The sequence below is a fragment of the Sinocyclocheilus rhinocerous genome, unplaced genomic scaffold, assembly GCF_001515625.1.
Source record: "Sinocyclocheilus rhinocerous isolate Xijiao unplaced genomic scaffold, SAMN03320098_v1.1 scaffold1862, whole genome shotgun sequence".
NCBI classification, from domain to species: Eukaryota; Metazoa; Chordata; class Actinopteri; order Cypriniformes; family Cyprinidae; genus Sinocyclocheilus; species Sinocyclocheilus rhinocerous.
The window spans coordinates 23832-39378 of NW_015653470.1; the positions used below are offsets into that span (position 1 = coordinate 23832).

Genomic DNA, 15547 nt, shown 5'->3' on the forward strand with positions numbered 1-15547 from the left:
ATTGGCTACAAGTTTGTTTTGCGATTCGGCCCGAATCAGTTTTCTAAAGTGTTTTTGAAAAATCACTTACTCTGCCTTTAAACTCACTTCATTTTTCATTTTTTTTTAAACAAGACTTAATATCTTCAGTCTTTTTGCCTCTTAATAAATGTATATTGATTTAAGAATGTTTATATTTGTACTGGTAAACAACAATCCTAAGAAAATCATATTTCCAGGGTGAGTGGATTATTTATTACTATGTTAAACAAGGTGTTTTAACTGAACTTCAGATAAAATGGAGACATTTTGTGCATGCATATTTTCAATCGGACAGTCATTTTCTTTTTAAGCCTCATACAACCAACAAAGTCTCAATACCAGGAAATTACGGTTTTCTTTTGGAGCAATGATATTAGCTTTAGCATGGGGATTTGAAAGGAAGGTTTAAGAATAACCATGTCAAAATGTCAAAAATATGCCTATTGTAAAGTTTGCATGACATGATGTGATGTGAGACAATGCTGTGTTTGTCTAACAGTCTGTGAAGACGCAGCAGTATCGATTCAGTGTGATTATGAATGAACTCCAATCCACTGATAATGTGCCTTACATGGTGACTCTTCTGAGTGTCATAAACGCCCTGATCTTCAGCGCCGACGACCTGCGCCAGAGAGACAAGATGCGCAAGGAGTTCATTGGTACATTCAACTAGACGTAGATACTACAGTACATATAGAATATAGAATACTAGCGTAAAAGTATAAGTAGCATGCAAGTATGCTGTTTAGAACACAACCCTCATTCCAAACACAGCTCTTGTAGAATACTAGCATACTACTTACTGCATACTGTACAGTGTGAGTAGTATGCAAAAAATAGTGTGAGTAGTATGGAAGAATGCTATTTTGAACACAGTCCTTAGCATGGAATATAGAATACTAGCGTAAAAGTATAAGTAGCATGCAAGTATGCTGTTTAGAACACAACCCTTATTCCAAACACAGCTCTTGTAGAATACTAGCATACTACTTACTGCATACTGTACAGTATGAGTAGTATGCAAAAAATAGTGTGAGTAGTATGGAAGAATGCTATTTTGAACACAGTCCTTAGCATGGAATATAGAATACTAGCGTAAAAGTATAAGTAGCATGCAAGTATGCTGTTTAGAACACAACCCTCATTCCAAACACAGCTCTTGTAGAATACTAGCATACTACTTACTGCATACTGTACAGTGTGAGTAGTATGCAAAAAATAGTGTGAGTAGTATGGAAGAATGCTATTTTGAACACAGTCCTTAATCCAAACAGCCCTTAGCATGGAATATAGTATACTAGCGTACTACTTACTGCATAGTACACAGTGTACACGGAATGCTGCCTGCTATTTATTAAAAATAGCATGTGAAACAGCATGGAATATGCGACCATTGAGACAGTAGAGTGCTTTAGAGTTATTTGTCTGAAAATAAATGTAGTTATTTTTATTTAAGTTGCGGTCTGAATAATAATGAGTAAAGAAAAATGTTAAATACTGTTGTTTCTTACTGTATATTGCACATTTTGATCAATTTAATAAATCATCTGGGAGTGCAACCTATTGTGCACAATATTAGTATTGCATACTGCAAAAATAGTATGAGTAGCATGCAAGTATGCTATTTAGAACACAGCCCTTTATTCCAAATACAGTCCTACTTTGTACTACTTACTGCATAGTGCACAGTGTACAATGAATGCTGCCCGCTATTTATTAAAAATAGCATGTGGAACAACATGCAGTATGCAATCATAGAGACATAGTATGCTTTAATTTAGTGTTAAATGTGGTTATTTTTTATCTAAATTGCAGTCTGAATAATAACGAGTAAAGAAAAATGCTAAAAACGGTTGTTTCTTACTGTATTTTGCACATTTTAATCAATTTAATAAATCATCTGGGAGTGCAACCTATTGTGCACAATATAAGTATTGCAAAAATAGTATGAGTAGCATGCAAGTATGCTATTTAGAACACAGCCCTTTATTCCAAATACAGTCCTACTTTGTACTACTTACTGCATAGTGCACAGTGTACAATGAATGCTGCCCGCTATTCAATAGCATGTAAGTACACAGCATGCAGTACGCAATCATGGAGACAGAAGTATGCTTTAATTTAGTGTTAATTTATTTCTGTGAAAACAAATGTGGGTGTTTTTAAATCTAAACTGCAGTCTTTATAATAATGAGTAAAGAAAAATGCTCAAAACGGTTGTTGCTTACTTCATGTCAGGGTTGTTTATAGTTCACTAAAACTAAAACTGAAATTAAAATAAAAAACTTTAACTGAAATAAAATATTTTTTTAAATTTAGCTACTTGCCAAGGCAACATTTCTCATTTTAATTTAGTTCAACTTGATGTACTAAAATAACAAAAACTAAAACTGGAAAAAAATTAATAAAAAATATAGAGACGTATATAAACCACGAACTATTAAAAATGACAAAAATGCATAAATTATTAAATCATTAAAATTAAAACAGAAAAATGATTCAAAATATTAATAAAAGCTAACATATTATCTACTAAATACTTTTGGAGTTGTGCACGATATACTTATTGTATACTTCAAATCTAGTATGAGTAGTATGTATAGTATGCAATTGCAAACAGACGTGATCAAGTCTTAATTGCGTTCACCTGTTTGTCACACAAGCACACACCTCCTGTTTTGTGCTTTAACACAACGGAGCTTTCCAACACAGAGCACTCGATGTTTTGGTGTGTGTTCATGGACTTTACGTTTATTTGTGTCCACCAGGATTACAGCTGCTTCACCTGCTGCCGAAGTTAAGGTGAGCTTTCAGAAGCAGAAGTGCAACACTTGGCAAGTGAATAAATCTCAAGTTGAGACGCTCTGTCACTGTGTGTGTTTTAGAGAAGAGGATGATGAAGACTTGATCATCCAGTGTGAGGCGTTTGAAGAGGCCATGGCTGAGGATGAGGACGAGCTCCAGAGTCTTTACGGAGGAATCGACATGAGCAACCATCAGGAAGTCTTCACGTCTCTGTTTAACAAGGCAAGCGGCGCTCCTCTCTTACAGAGCTGCGGTGGTTTCTTTGGCTCGTATGGTGTCTGGTAGCTTGAGCTGCGTCGTGTGTTTGCAGGTGAGCAGCTTCCCGTCGTCTCTGCAGCTGTTGTCCGTCTTACAGGCGCTGCTGCTGCTGGGTCCCGAGCGAGCGGATATCTGGCAGGCGCTGGAGGCTCTCGCTAACCGGGCCATTCTGATCGCTCAGAGCTGTGAGTTACTCTCTGATCAGTTGCCATGCATTACAGTTTGTTTCTCATGGAAATGACTCCGTTTGGAAATACTGACATTTAGAACACAGCCCTTTATTCCAAATACAGTCCTACTTTGTACTACTTACTGCATAGTGCACAGTGTACAATGAATGCTGCCCGCTATTTATTAAAAATAGCATGTGGAACAACATGCAGTACGCAATCATAGAGACATAGTATGCTTTAATTTAGTGTTAAATGTGGTTATTTTTTATCTAAATTGCAGTCTGAATAATAACGAGTAAAGAAAAATGCTAAAAACTGTTGTTTCTTACTGTATTTTGCACATTTTAATCAATTTAATAAATCATCTGGGAGTGCAACCTATTGTGCACAATATAAGTATTGCAAAAATAGTATGAGTAGCATGCAAGTATGCTATTTAGAACACAGCCCTTTACTCCAAATACAGTCCTACTTTGTACTACTTACTGCATAGTGCACAGTGTACAATGAATGCTGCCCGCTATTCAATAGCATGTAAGTACACAGCATGCAGTACGCAATCATGGAGACAGAAGTATGCTTTAATTTAGTGTTAATTTATTTCTGTGAAAACAAATGTGGGTGTTTTTAAATCTAAACTGCAGTCTTTATAATAATGAGTAAAGAAAAATGCTCAAAACGGTTGTTGCTTACTTCATGTCAGGGTTGTTTATAGTTCACTAAAACTAAAACTGAAATTAAAATAAAAAACTTTAACTGAAATAAAATATTTTTTTAAATTTAGCTACTTGCCAAGGCAACATTTCTCATTTTAATTTAGTTCAACTTGATGTACTAAAATAACAAAAACTAAAACTGGAAAAAAATTAATAAAAAATATAGAGACGTATATAAACCACGAACTATTAAAAATGACAAAAATGCATAAATTATTAAATCATTAAAATAGAAAAATTATTCAAAATATTAATAAAAGCTAACATATTATCTACTAAATACTTTTGGAGTTGTGCACGATATACTTATTGTATACTTCAAATCTAGTATGAGTAGTATGTATAGTATGCAATTGCAAACAGACGTGATCAAGTCTTAATTGCGTTCACCTGTTTGTCACACAAGCACACACCTCCTGTTTTGTGCTTTAACACAACGGAGCTTTCCAACACAGAGCACTCGATGTTTTGGTGTGTGTTCATGGACTTTACGTTTATTTGTGTCCACCAGGATTACAGCTGCTTCACCTGCTGCCGAAGTTAAGGTGAGCTTTCAGAAGCAGAAGTGCAACACTTGGCAAGTGAATAAATCTCAAGTTGAGACGCTCTGTCACTGTGTGTGTTTTAGAGAAGAGGATGATGAAGACTTGATCATCCAGTGTGAGGCGTTTGAAGAGGCCATGGCTGAGGATGAGGACGAGCTCCAGAGTCTTTACGGAGGAATCGACATGAGCAACCATCAGGAAGTCTTCACGTCTCTGTTTAACAAGGCAAGCGGCGCTCCTCTCTTACAGAGCTGCGGTGGTTTCTTTGGCTCGTATGGTGTCTGGTAGCTTGAGCTGCGTCGTGTGTTTGCAGGTGAGCAGCTTCCCGTCGTCTCTGCAGCTGTTGTCCGTCTTACAGGCGCTGCTGCTGCTGGGTCCCGAGCGAGCGGATATCTGGCAGGCGCTGGAGGCTCTCGCTAACCGGGCCATTCTGATCGCTCAGAGCTGTGAGTTACTCTCTGATCAGTTGCCATGCATTACAGTTTGTTTCTCATGGAAATGACTCCGTTTGGAAATACTGACCCATTTGCAGAGCTGGGAAGTAACTGGTTACATGTAATCTGGATTAAGCACTTGTAATCAGAGTGCATTACATTTTCCAATGCTCATAATCAGATTACAGTTACTTTTTATGGATTACATGATTACACGTTATTCACACAATGACAGTAAATTACTTATTCTCCCTAATTCTTCTTTTTTTCTAAAAATCCTAGTGTGTCAAACCATTTAGCATATTCACAAATATCATGTAAATTTGCGTTTTTATTATAATAAATTTGCGTTTGTCTTATTATTATTATGGGCTGTCTTTTTTTAACTGTTTAACTGAAGGGCACAAACACTCACTAACATATAACATAAGTAGCATATAACATGCAGTAATCACTCCATTACTTCATTTTTACTTTTATTTATTTACTTGTACATTTTTTGCTTGCTTGCTTATTTACTTGCTTATTAACGTATAGATTCTTGCTTAATTGTTTACTTATGCATTTGATTTTGATCATTTTTATGATTTATTGATTTTATTTTTTACTTATATATATATATGTACTTGCTTATTTACATATGTTAATTTGCTTTTAGTTCTTTCACTTATTTACTTATACATTCACCTGCTTATTTATTTCTTGTTTATTAACTTTTTTTACATATACTTGTATATTTATGTTTACTTATGCATTTAATTTCTTATTTATTTTTATGTATTTTTTTACTTAACCTATTTTCTTATTTACATTAATTTTGTTTTATATTTTTCATTTGTATACTTATACATTTACCTGCTTATTTATTTATTTATTCACTTGCTTCTTAATTGGTTATTTAACTATTTACTTGCTGATTTACTTATTTATTTGCTCATTTGTTTACTTGCAGTATACATCTAATTGCTCATTTACTATTTTTTACTTATATACTTGCTTACTAAAATATATTTACTTTTATTTACTTGTATACGTATTTGCCTTATGTAAATAAACAAATAAACAAGTAAATATTTACTTTCATTTTTTTTACTTGTTTACTTGTATTCAGTTGTTTATTTCTTTATTGTGCCTATGGATATTTTATTTGTTTCTGTAATGCATTGATGAAATGTTATTGTTTCAGCATGTTTCTCTCTCTCTGTCCGCTCAGCTGAGATGGACTCGAGTGAGAAGATCCTGCAGCGTCTCGTCTTCTCTAAGGAATCGTCCAAAGGCTCTTTTGAGGTCGACGGTTACGAGTCCAGAAAAAAGAATCAAGCAGTTCAGACGGAGAGCAAAGATGAGAAACTGGAGAGTTCCTGCAGATCAGCCAAAAGCCAGGAACCTCCGCGCAACTCCACAAAGACCGGACCTGCTCCTCCTCCTCCTCCTCCTCCTCCTCTGCCCAGCATGGCTTCTCCTCCTCTCTCAGCAGTGCCTCTCAAAACAGGAGCTGGACCTCCTCCTGCACCTCCTCCACCACCTCCTTTACCAGGAGCAGCGATGCCTCCTCCTCCTCCTCCTCCTCCTCCTCTTCCAGGAATGGGTTTTGCAGGTCCTCCACCGCCTCCACCTTTACCTGGCATGGGTGCACCTCCTCCTCCTCCTCCTCCTCCAGGAGCAGGTGATGTGATCGTGACCCGGGCGTTTCATCCGCTTGGCCAGTGTTACTCCGCGCCGGCGAGGAGCGGCCCGTATCCCACACTCAGGATGAAGAAACTCAACTGGCAGAAGCTGAACTCCAGAGCCGTCACCGGTGAGATCCGCGAGAAACGCTAACGACGCGACGCTTTGATTCCCAGAGAACGCATGAGCTGAGAAAATGCAGAGCTCTCACTGTGCCAAATGCATAAGAATGTAAATATGAAATGTAATAGCCAGGCTTAATATCGTTAACCAAAGCTAAAATCATTATTTGAAATAAAATAACTTTAATAGAAATAAAATAAAATATAAAAAAAAAAAAAATCAGCTTGTAAACATTTTAGTTAATACTAAATAAACTAAAACTTAATACACATTATATAGACATTAAAAACAAATACTAATAAAAATGACAAACAATTATTAAAACAGTAATGTAAAAAACAATATAAAAATTAAATCTAATTCAAAAATAAAATACAGATACAGACAGATCTCAGATAGTTGCAAGTATATAGACATTTTAAAAAAATAAAATAAGTGAAAAACATGACTAAATAACTAAAATTAAAATGAAAACAGAAAAATATAAAAAATAAAATCTGATTCAAAATATTAACAAACTGAAATATAAAAAATGTAAACCTTTTATTTCAGCTCGTTGCAAAGGCAACATTTCTTATTTTTGTTGTTTAAGTTAATGTACTAAAAGAACTAAAACTAACACCATAATTAAATATGTAGACTTTTTTTTTTTTTTACAAAAACGTAAAACAAAAAAATTACTAAAACTTTAACTGAAATTAAAATGAAATCATAAAATATAAAAATAAAATCTAATTTAATAACTCTAAAAGTGTATCAATGATACTAAATTAACACTGCTAATAGCCAGACCTTCGATGATCCATATAAAGCCTGCTCAAGTTTGCTGCTTATTTTGCCCATTTATTATTTAGAAAAGACTGACAAGAAAATTGATCAACAGTTTTTTGTAACATTATAAATGAAACTTTTTTTTTTATTTTTATTTTTTTATTAAAACATCAAACATGATAAACAAGTTGAGAAAATAACGTCAAATTACCAGAAATATGTGTAGGTTTTAATTTGAATTTCTGGCTGTCCAAAAGTATGATTATTTCAGAGTATTTGTTTCAGCTCATGGATAATTTCATTGCCAAGTGCCACAAACAGAACTATGCATCTCGGAAGCGTTTGTTAAATCGGACTGGAAGTGATGCTTTCTATCAGCACTTGCATTTTTGTGTGCAAATACAGTGTGTATGTGGTTTTCTCATAGATGGTCCTTCGATGTGGGCGTCTGTCTCGACCGATTCACCGCTGGAGCCCAATTACAACAGCATCGAGCAGCTCTTCTGTCTGCCAGTGACTGAGCCCAAAGACAAGAGCCCAGCCGCGCCGCTCAAGAAAGAGCCCAAGGAGGTGCATGATATAAAATATATATATATCTCACAGATTAAATTTCAACATTGAATTTGAGAGCATTCCTGTAACTCAAATCATGGCGCTCGCAACGGCAAGGTCATGGGTTCGACTCCCAGTAAATGCATGAACTGATTTTCAATGAGAAGAAATAAACATCGAGCATGACTTGATTTTATAATTAGAAACTGATTCGATTGTGAAAAATAAGAGAGAGTGATGACGTCAGCTGAAAAAGAAAGTTGTTTTAGAGTTGCAGCAAGTTATTCATTATTTCGATTAAAGGTTATAAAAACAGCAGGGTTTGATTTAAAAGAGTTGATTAAGAGCTAATAATTAAATGTAAAATGAAAAATTATTTTAATACAGAAATCATATATTTAAAAATGTAAAATTAAAAAATAAATAATTAAAAAGATTTAAAAGAAATCTAAATAAAACACTAACATATTTTGAATACATGCAGAAATGTTTTATTTGTTTCAGAGTTGCTTAAAAGCTAATAATTAAATAAAAATGTAAAATGAAAATAAATTATTTTAAAATACAAAAATCTAAGTAAAATACAATACTTTGAGCACTTACTGAAATAGAGAGAGTTGATTGAAAGCTTGTTTCAAAGCTAATAATTAAAATAAAAATCTACAAACATTTACTAAAATATTTTGAACACTTACTGAAATATGTTTAAAGGGGTCATATGATGCTATTTCAATTGTTCCTTTCTCTTTGGAGTGTTACAAGCTCTTGGTGCATAAAGAAGATCTGTAAAGTTGCAAAGACTAAAGTCTCAAATCCAAAGAGATATTCACGTTTCAGAAAGGAGGGGCATAGAGGACATTTCATTACACCAAATACACAAAATAATGTACTTTTTAGCAACATCATATGACCCCTTTAAAAGAGTTGATTAAAATCTTATAATTAAATAAAATAATGTAAAATTCAAATTATTTTTTAAAAATTCAATTAAAAATTTAACTTACTGAAATATTTTATTTATTTAAAAATGTTAAATTAAAATCTTCTAATTAAAAATTCAAATAAATTATTTTAAAATAATTCAAATAAAACACTATTTATTACTGAAATATTTAATTTGTTTACCTGCATGTCATGTGACCACTAACCGACATCAGAGAACCGTGAATGTGTTGGTAATTTATTGAAATATCAACTTTAAAAGTAAATGCTTGGTCAGAGTGGTTCATAAATCATTCACAATATGAGCAGGAACATGTACTAAAAAAATGGGGTCAATTTACATTTCATAAACATTCAGCAATTTTCTCTGATTTCTCAGATTTCCTTCATTGAACCCAAGAAGAATCTGAACCTGAATATCTTTCTGAAGCAGTTCAAGTGGTAAGATCAGACGTTTTGGATTGCTTAGTGTGTGTTTAAGTGATATCGTGGAAAGACGTTTAAAGATTATTTGTTTGCTTCACTCACAAACAGCTCAAATGAAGAGTTTGTGTCGATGGTGCAGAAAGGAGATTGTTCCAAATTTGACGTTGAGTCCCTGAAACAGCTTCTGAAACTCCTTCCGGAAAAACATGAGGTACTTCCCAATAAAATATGAGCTTTTACAAGTATCTCTTATTCATAGACCTTGATGCAAATGAAAACGAGGCTCAGCATCGATGTTTTCTGTCTTTTTGACATGTGCATCAGAGTAAATCTGCAGTCTATCCTTATGACGACCCTGAGTCTCCTGATCCTATTGGAGCAGAGCGTGGAAGATTTTGATTGGTTGTCACCGTTAATTGATCATTAGTTTGAGTATTTAAGAATGTAATGTGTTATTTGGGGTAGGCACTCACAGTGGGATAGTTCTCTCAGGAGTGGCTCTTTCTGACTCTTTTCTTGTTGTTCTTTTGGCATTTCATATATTGTGTAGTTAACGTTTTGTTGTTATTATATTAATTTAATTATTTTCTTTAATACCCCTAGATTTCTGTTTATTGTCACTAATTGTTTTATTAAATTAAATCATTACAACAACAATTAATAGTGACAATAAACAGAAATCTAGGGGTATTAAAGAACAATTTGCTTTGATTAGACTTTGTTGTCTGATCCCTCTTTAATGATGCAACCTTAAACGAGCGGGTTCGTAACATAAAATTTCATATCCCGGAGGAGCCCCCAATTTTATTTTACGACCCGCTCGTTTAAGGTTGCAACATTAAAGAGGGATCAGACAACAAAGTCTAATCAAAGCAAATAGTTTTATTAAATTAAACTATTACAACAACAATTAATAGTGACAATAAACAGAAATATTAGGGGTATTAAAGAACAATTTGCTTTGATTAGACTTTGTTGTCTGATCCCTCTTTAATGTTGCAACCTTAAACTAGAGACCTGCGTGGGACGGATTTTTCAGTCCCGCTCCCGCAAGATTCTGTCCCACTCCCGCCCGCGACATTCATGTTTTGTCCCGCTCCCGCCCGCAAAAGCCTGCATAAAAGTAATCTATATAGATTTTTTTTCAGTACATCGAAGAAATTTAAATGAAATGGTTCTGTAACATCTCCTAAGCTCCACAACATCCAAGCATAAACACTCCCGATAAAATGTTATTTAGGCTAAGCATCAACATTCACATTCACAAACCACTGTTATTTTTAACAGAAAAGCAAGCATGGGCTGCTGCGTGCATGGTTTGGCATGGCAGAATGCGAGCAGCGCTTCCTTTATTATCACTAAAAGCTGACAGCTCAGTTAATCGCAATCTCATAAAGCTCTGTTATAACACAAATGTATGCACAATGAATCTTTCACAATGCCTACACTTCGTGTGTTAAAATGAGAGGACTCGTGAGCACGAAATTTCAGCACTGCGGTGAGTAGATTCTTAATCACCTCTGATTGGCCATTGCATTCCAGATATCAACAGCTGAGTCTGTGATTGGCTACATTGCGCAACCCTTTAAACACATGTTATAAATAGAAACTATGCCTAGCTTGCGCATGTCAATCATTTTAATGTTAATATTAGTTGTTCTTTTTGCTTTTGTGCAACAGATAAATAACAATTTATGTTTTAGACACTTTGTTTAGATAATTTCTATTTTGCGGGAGTCCCGCGAATCATTTTATTCTCCCGCATCCCGCACACACAGGAGTCTCTTCCCACCCGCACTCGCCCATCAAGAGTTGTCCCGCGCCGCACCCTGTTGCTGCAGGTCTCTACCTTAAACGAGCAGGTCGCAACATAAAATTTCATATCCCGGACGAGCCCCCAATTTTAACCAATCAAAATCTTCAACGCTCTGCTCCAATAGGATCAGGAGACTCAGTGTCGTCACAATCCTGCTTATGGTCAGTTGAGTGTTTTGCGTTTAACTTCTCCAGATTGACAACTTAAAGTCCTTTCAAGGAGATCCGGACAAGCTGGCCAACGTAGATCGCTTTTACCTCTTACTGCTGGCTGTACCCTGGTAAAGTGTCATTAAAACCCAAATTCAGGCATTGTTCTTCTAACACTGTAGGTGCATGAGGCAGTTATTAGTTTGTTTCGTCTGTCATCAGTTACCAGCTAAGGATTGAATGCATGTTGCTGTGTGAAGAGACGCTGTCTGTGCTCGATATCCTGAAGCCCAAGGTGGAGCTGGTGGAGATGGCCTGTGAGAGTGAGTACAAAGCACCGATCGCATGTGACAACTGACCGCTGCTGTTTAAAACAGTTCTGCTCTTAAAAATCTTCAGCAGCGCAAAGTGTAACGGGCAGCTTAAATATCTTGAGATTTTAAACATTCAGTGAGATTCTCGTGCATCATGTTTACATTAGGGGTGGAACGATACATGTATTCGTACCGAACCGTCACGGTACGGACGTCTCGGTTCGGTGCATGAGGCCTTACAACGAATACAGGCAATTCACCCCCAATCCAGAAGGGGTGCCCGCAGCAATACAACGCTGTTTGATAACCGGCCGCCAGCAGAAGAACAGCGAATGCCATGAGTTGCGCACTTGAAAGCAAAGCCCACTAGACAGTGACCATTAGTGTTGTTTTTGGCGGCCTGTTTTAATTTTAGTTTTAATCTAGTCTTTGTGTGAAACTGTCATTTTAGTTTTTATTAGTTTTAGTCACGTTCATACTCTTTTTAGTCTAGTCAAGTTTTAGTCAACTAAAAGTCTGAGCATTTTAGTCTAGTTTTAGTCTCATTCGGCACAAATCCAAATATTCCATAATATTTCCCTATTTGCGATGTAACGTATCTGAATGCTCAACTATTATTTATGTAAATTATAGGCTTTGTACTTCAGTTGTGTTCCAATGGTGACACCGAGGCAGGCGCGCTGATGTATGGTTCACTGTATTTTATTTTGATAAAGTACCAACTGCGCTGTCAAGTTAGCAATGCTGGAACTGATGTGTGTGTGTGTGAGTGTGTGCGCGCGATCACATCAACTGTTTCCTTATACCAGCAGAATCAACTTTAAACACTTATTGTCTTATTAATAATGCATCACTGTATAAAGGTCTGCTTTTATTTGTGTACACTCACAATGAAAACAAAAAATTGTGCTTTTGTAAAATAAAGAAAACGAATAGGATGTTGCTTTGTGCCATTTGAGTTTCCTTCCTGTGAACAAATTAAGCCTGTCACAAAAATGAACTGAAACTCATTTATATAGCGTATATAGGCTACATTATAGGCTACGTTTTTTTCTCTTGTTTATTTGTAAACTAAATCAAATATATTTCAAGAATTTATTCCTTGTATGTATATATGTACTGCACATGTGCTGATTCTGAATGCGTCTCTCACAGACTGTCAAAGGAGTATACTTTAAAGGCTTGTGCACTCAACTGTTTATGAAATGGAGCTTTGTGCTCATGTATCCTTCCTCTCTCATTCGGCACAAATCCAAATATTCCATAATATTTCCATATTTGCGATGTAACGTATCTGAATGCTAAACTATTATTTATTATGTAAATTATAGGCTTTGTACTTCAGTCGCGTTCCAACGGTGACACAGAGGCGGGCGCGCTGATGTTTGGTTCACTGTATTTTATTTTAACAATTTTAAAATGAATTTATTTATTTGTTTGTTTAATGTTTTTTTGTCTTTGTATTTATTTATTGATAATGTTGTGTATTTATTTTTTATTTGTTGTGTTTGTGTATTTATTTATTTATTTTTTTATTTTTTTATTTTTTTTTGTTTATTTTATCAATTTATTTTAGTTAATTAGTTTGTTCATTTGTGTTTTGTTTATTTATTGTTTTGTTTTATTTATTTTATATTGTTTTTATTTTTTTATTTTTTTATCCATGTATTTTAGTTAATTAGTTTATTTGTGTTTTGTGTTGTGTATTTTATTTGTTTTGTTTTATTTGTTATATAAAACCATTTAAAAATTAATTTATTTGTTTTTGTGTGTTTAATGTTTTGTTTTATTTGTTGTGTATTGTATTGTTTGTTTATTGTTTTTTTTATTCATGTATTTATTTAGTAAATTTGTTTATTTGTTTTGTGTTGTGTATTGTGTTTTTTTTTTTTTTTTTTTATTTTTTTATTGTTTTTTTTTTTTTTTTATGTATTTTGTTTGTGTATTTTATTTTCTTTAGTGTGTTTTATGTTTTGTTTTTGTTTTTCATTTTTGCTCATGTATTTCATTTAATTTGTTTATTTTATTTGTTAGTTTATTTACGTTTTGCAAATTAAAAATATTTCACATACTGTTGTACACAAAATGTACATGAGAGATGTTCACACTAAATTTTGCAATCAATGCATTTGTTAATGTTTTTCACACATTATTGTTTAATGTACAGTATTTCTTAGCGCACACGGAATTAATATTTTTTCAGAATTAATAAATGCACAAAAAAAATAAAATTTTACTAACTCCGTGAAGTGTGTGTCGCCCGCAGATCTCAGGAAAAGTCCACTGCTGCCCAGTTTCTGCAAACTCATCCTCGACGTTGGAAACTTTCTCAACTATGTAAGAAAATCACAATTAAAGAGTTTGATCTTCATCAAGGGTGTAGAGTTTAGTAGAGACACTGTAACATGTCCTTACCAATATCCAGCAACTACTAAATTGTCCCTAGCAATAATTTTGATCAAATAATTAAATGTCTGTCTGTTATGTCAAAATCAAACCTACGCCCTTGATCTTCACAGAATGTATTATTGCTCTGTTTTACCTGTTAATTTGATTTTATTCATAATGTTGTTAGATTTGTGTGGCTATGCATCAATGATTGCCTGCATCTGATTAAGTTTGTTGGTCAGCAGAGAGAGATTTGGGCTGATTTGTGGCTCTGTTTTCTGTGTTTGCAGTGTCTTAGTTCCTGATTTTGTGAGTTTTTCCTTTTTGCCAGGGAAGCCACACGGGAAACGCTGAGGGATTCAAGATCAGTTCCCTGCTGAAACTCACTGAAACCAAAGCAAACAAGAGCCGCATCACGCTCTTACATCACATCCTGGAGGTATAGAGCCATTCCACAATATTACAATAAACATTTTCAGTAATTAAAAAAATTTAATATAAATATTAGATGGAAAAACCTTTTTGAACTTATTATAATTAGAAGTGTCGCCTTGGATATTATCGTTAACTAAAATCAAAACTAAAACCATTCAAAAAAAAATTTATTATTCGAAATAAAATAAATGTTAACTTAATAAAATATATTTAAAAACTCTTATTTCACCTAGTTCAATTAGTTTCAGCTGAAGTACTAAAATAACTAAAACTAAATCAATTTAAAATTAACTAAATAAGCAAACAATTCAAAGAAAACAAAACAATAAAAAAAACGTTATATTATTTGAAGTAAAATAAACAAGGCAACATTTCTCATTTTTGTTTAGTTTGTTGAAGAACTAAAATAACTATATTAGTTGGTATTGGTTTATATTTGTAATTTCACTGTAAATTCACCCAAAAATTGTTTAGTCACTATTTACTTTATTTTACCATATTGTTCCAGCCCTGCATGACTGACTTTCACGAAATAAAGATATCAAACAGAACCAACAATTTTTTTATTGATATTAAAATATTTTACTATTAATAGTAAATTTTAATATTAAGTCAATAGTCATTTTTAATGAAATTTTTTTTATTTAATATTTACATTTAAAATATTATAGTTACAGTGGGTACGGAAAGTATTCAGACCCCCTTAAATTTTTCACTCTTTTGTTTTAATATAAACAATTTAAATATTAAAATATTTTAATAGGCAAAAGTCATTTTTATTAAAAATAAACATTTTTACTTAATATTAACTGTGATATTTTTTTAAATAATTAAGTAAAAATATATTTTTAATGACTACTGCATATTAAAATATTTTAATATAAAAATTAGTTTTAATTGTAAAATATTTTAATAAAGTATTCAGACAGTATTTAGTAGAAGCACCCTTTTGATCTAATACAGCCATGAGTCTTTTTGGGAAAGATGGGAAAGATGCTTCACACCTAGATT

General features: G+C 33.7%; 1 protein-coding gene across 1 annotated transcript in view; it reads left to right on the forward strand.

Moving 5' to 3' along the window:
• LOC107716040 (inverted formin-2) overlaps nt 1–15547 on the forward strand; it is a 46122-nt gene that overhangs the window by 13161 nt on the left and 17414 nt on the right. Inside the window, exons 5-18 of the mRNA XM_016522360.1 lie at nt 2790–2823; nt 2907–3048; nt 3137–3269; nt 4416–4518; nt 4602–4743; nt 4832–4964; nt 6166–6750; nt 7942–8084; nt 9388–9449; nt 9543–9645; nt 11445–11530; nt 11622–11722; nt 13980–14050; nt 14433–14545. Coding sequence (XP_016377846.1) covers nt 2790–2823; nt 2907–3048; nt 3137–3269; nt 4416–4518; nt 4602–4743; nt 4832–4964; nt 6166–6750; nt 7942–8084; nt 9388–9449; nt 9543–9645; nt 11445–11530; nt 11622–11722; nt 13980–14050; nt 14433–14545 — 1951 coding nt within the window. The remainder of the gene's footprint in view (nt 1–2789; nt 2824–2906; nt 3049–3136; nt 3270–4415; nt 4519–4601; nt 4744–4831; nt 4965–6165; nt 6751–7941; nt 8085–9387; nt 9450–9542; nt 9646–11444; nt 11531–11621; nt 11723–13979; nt 14051–14432; nt 14546–15547) is intronic.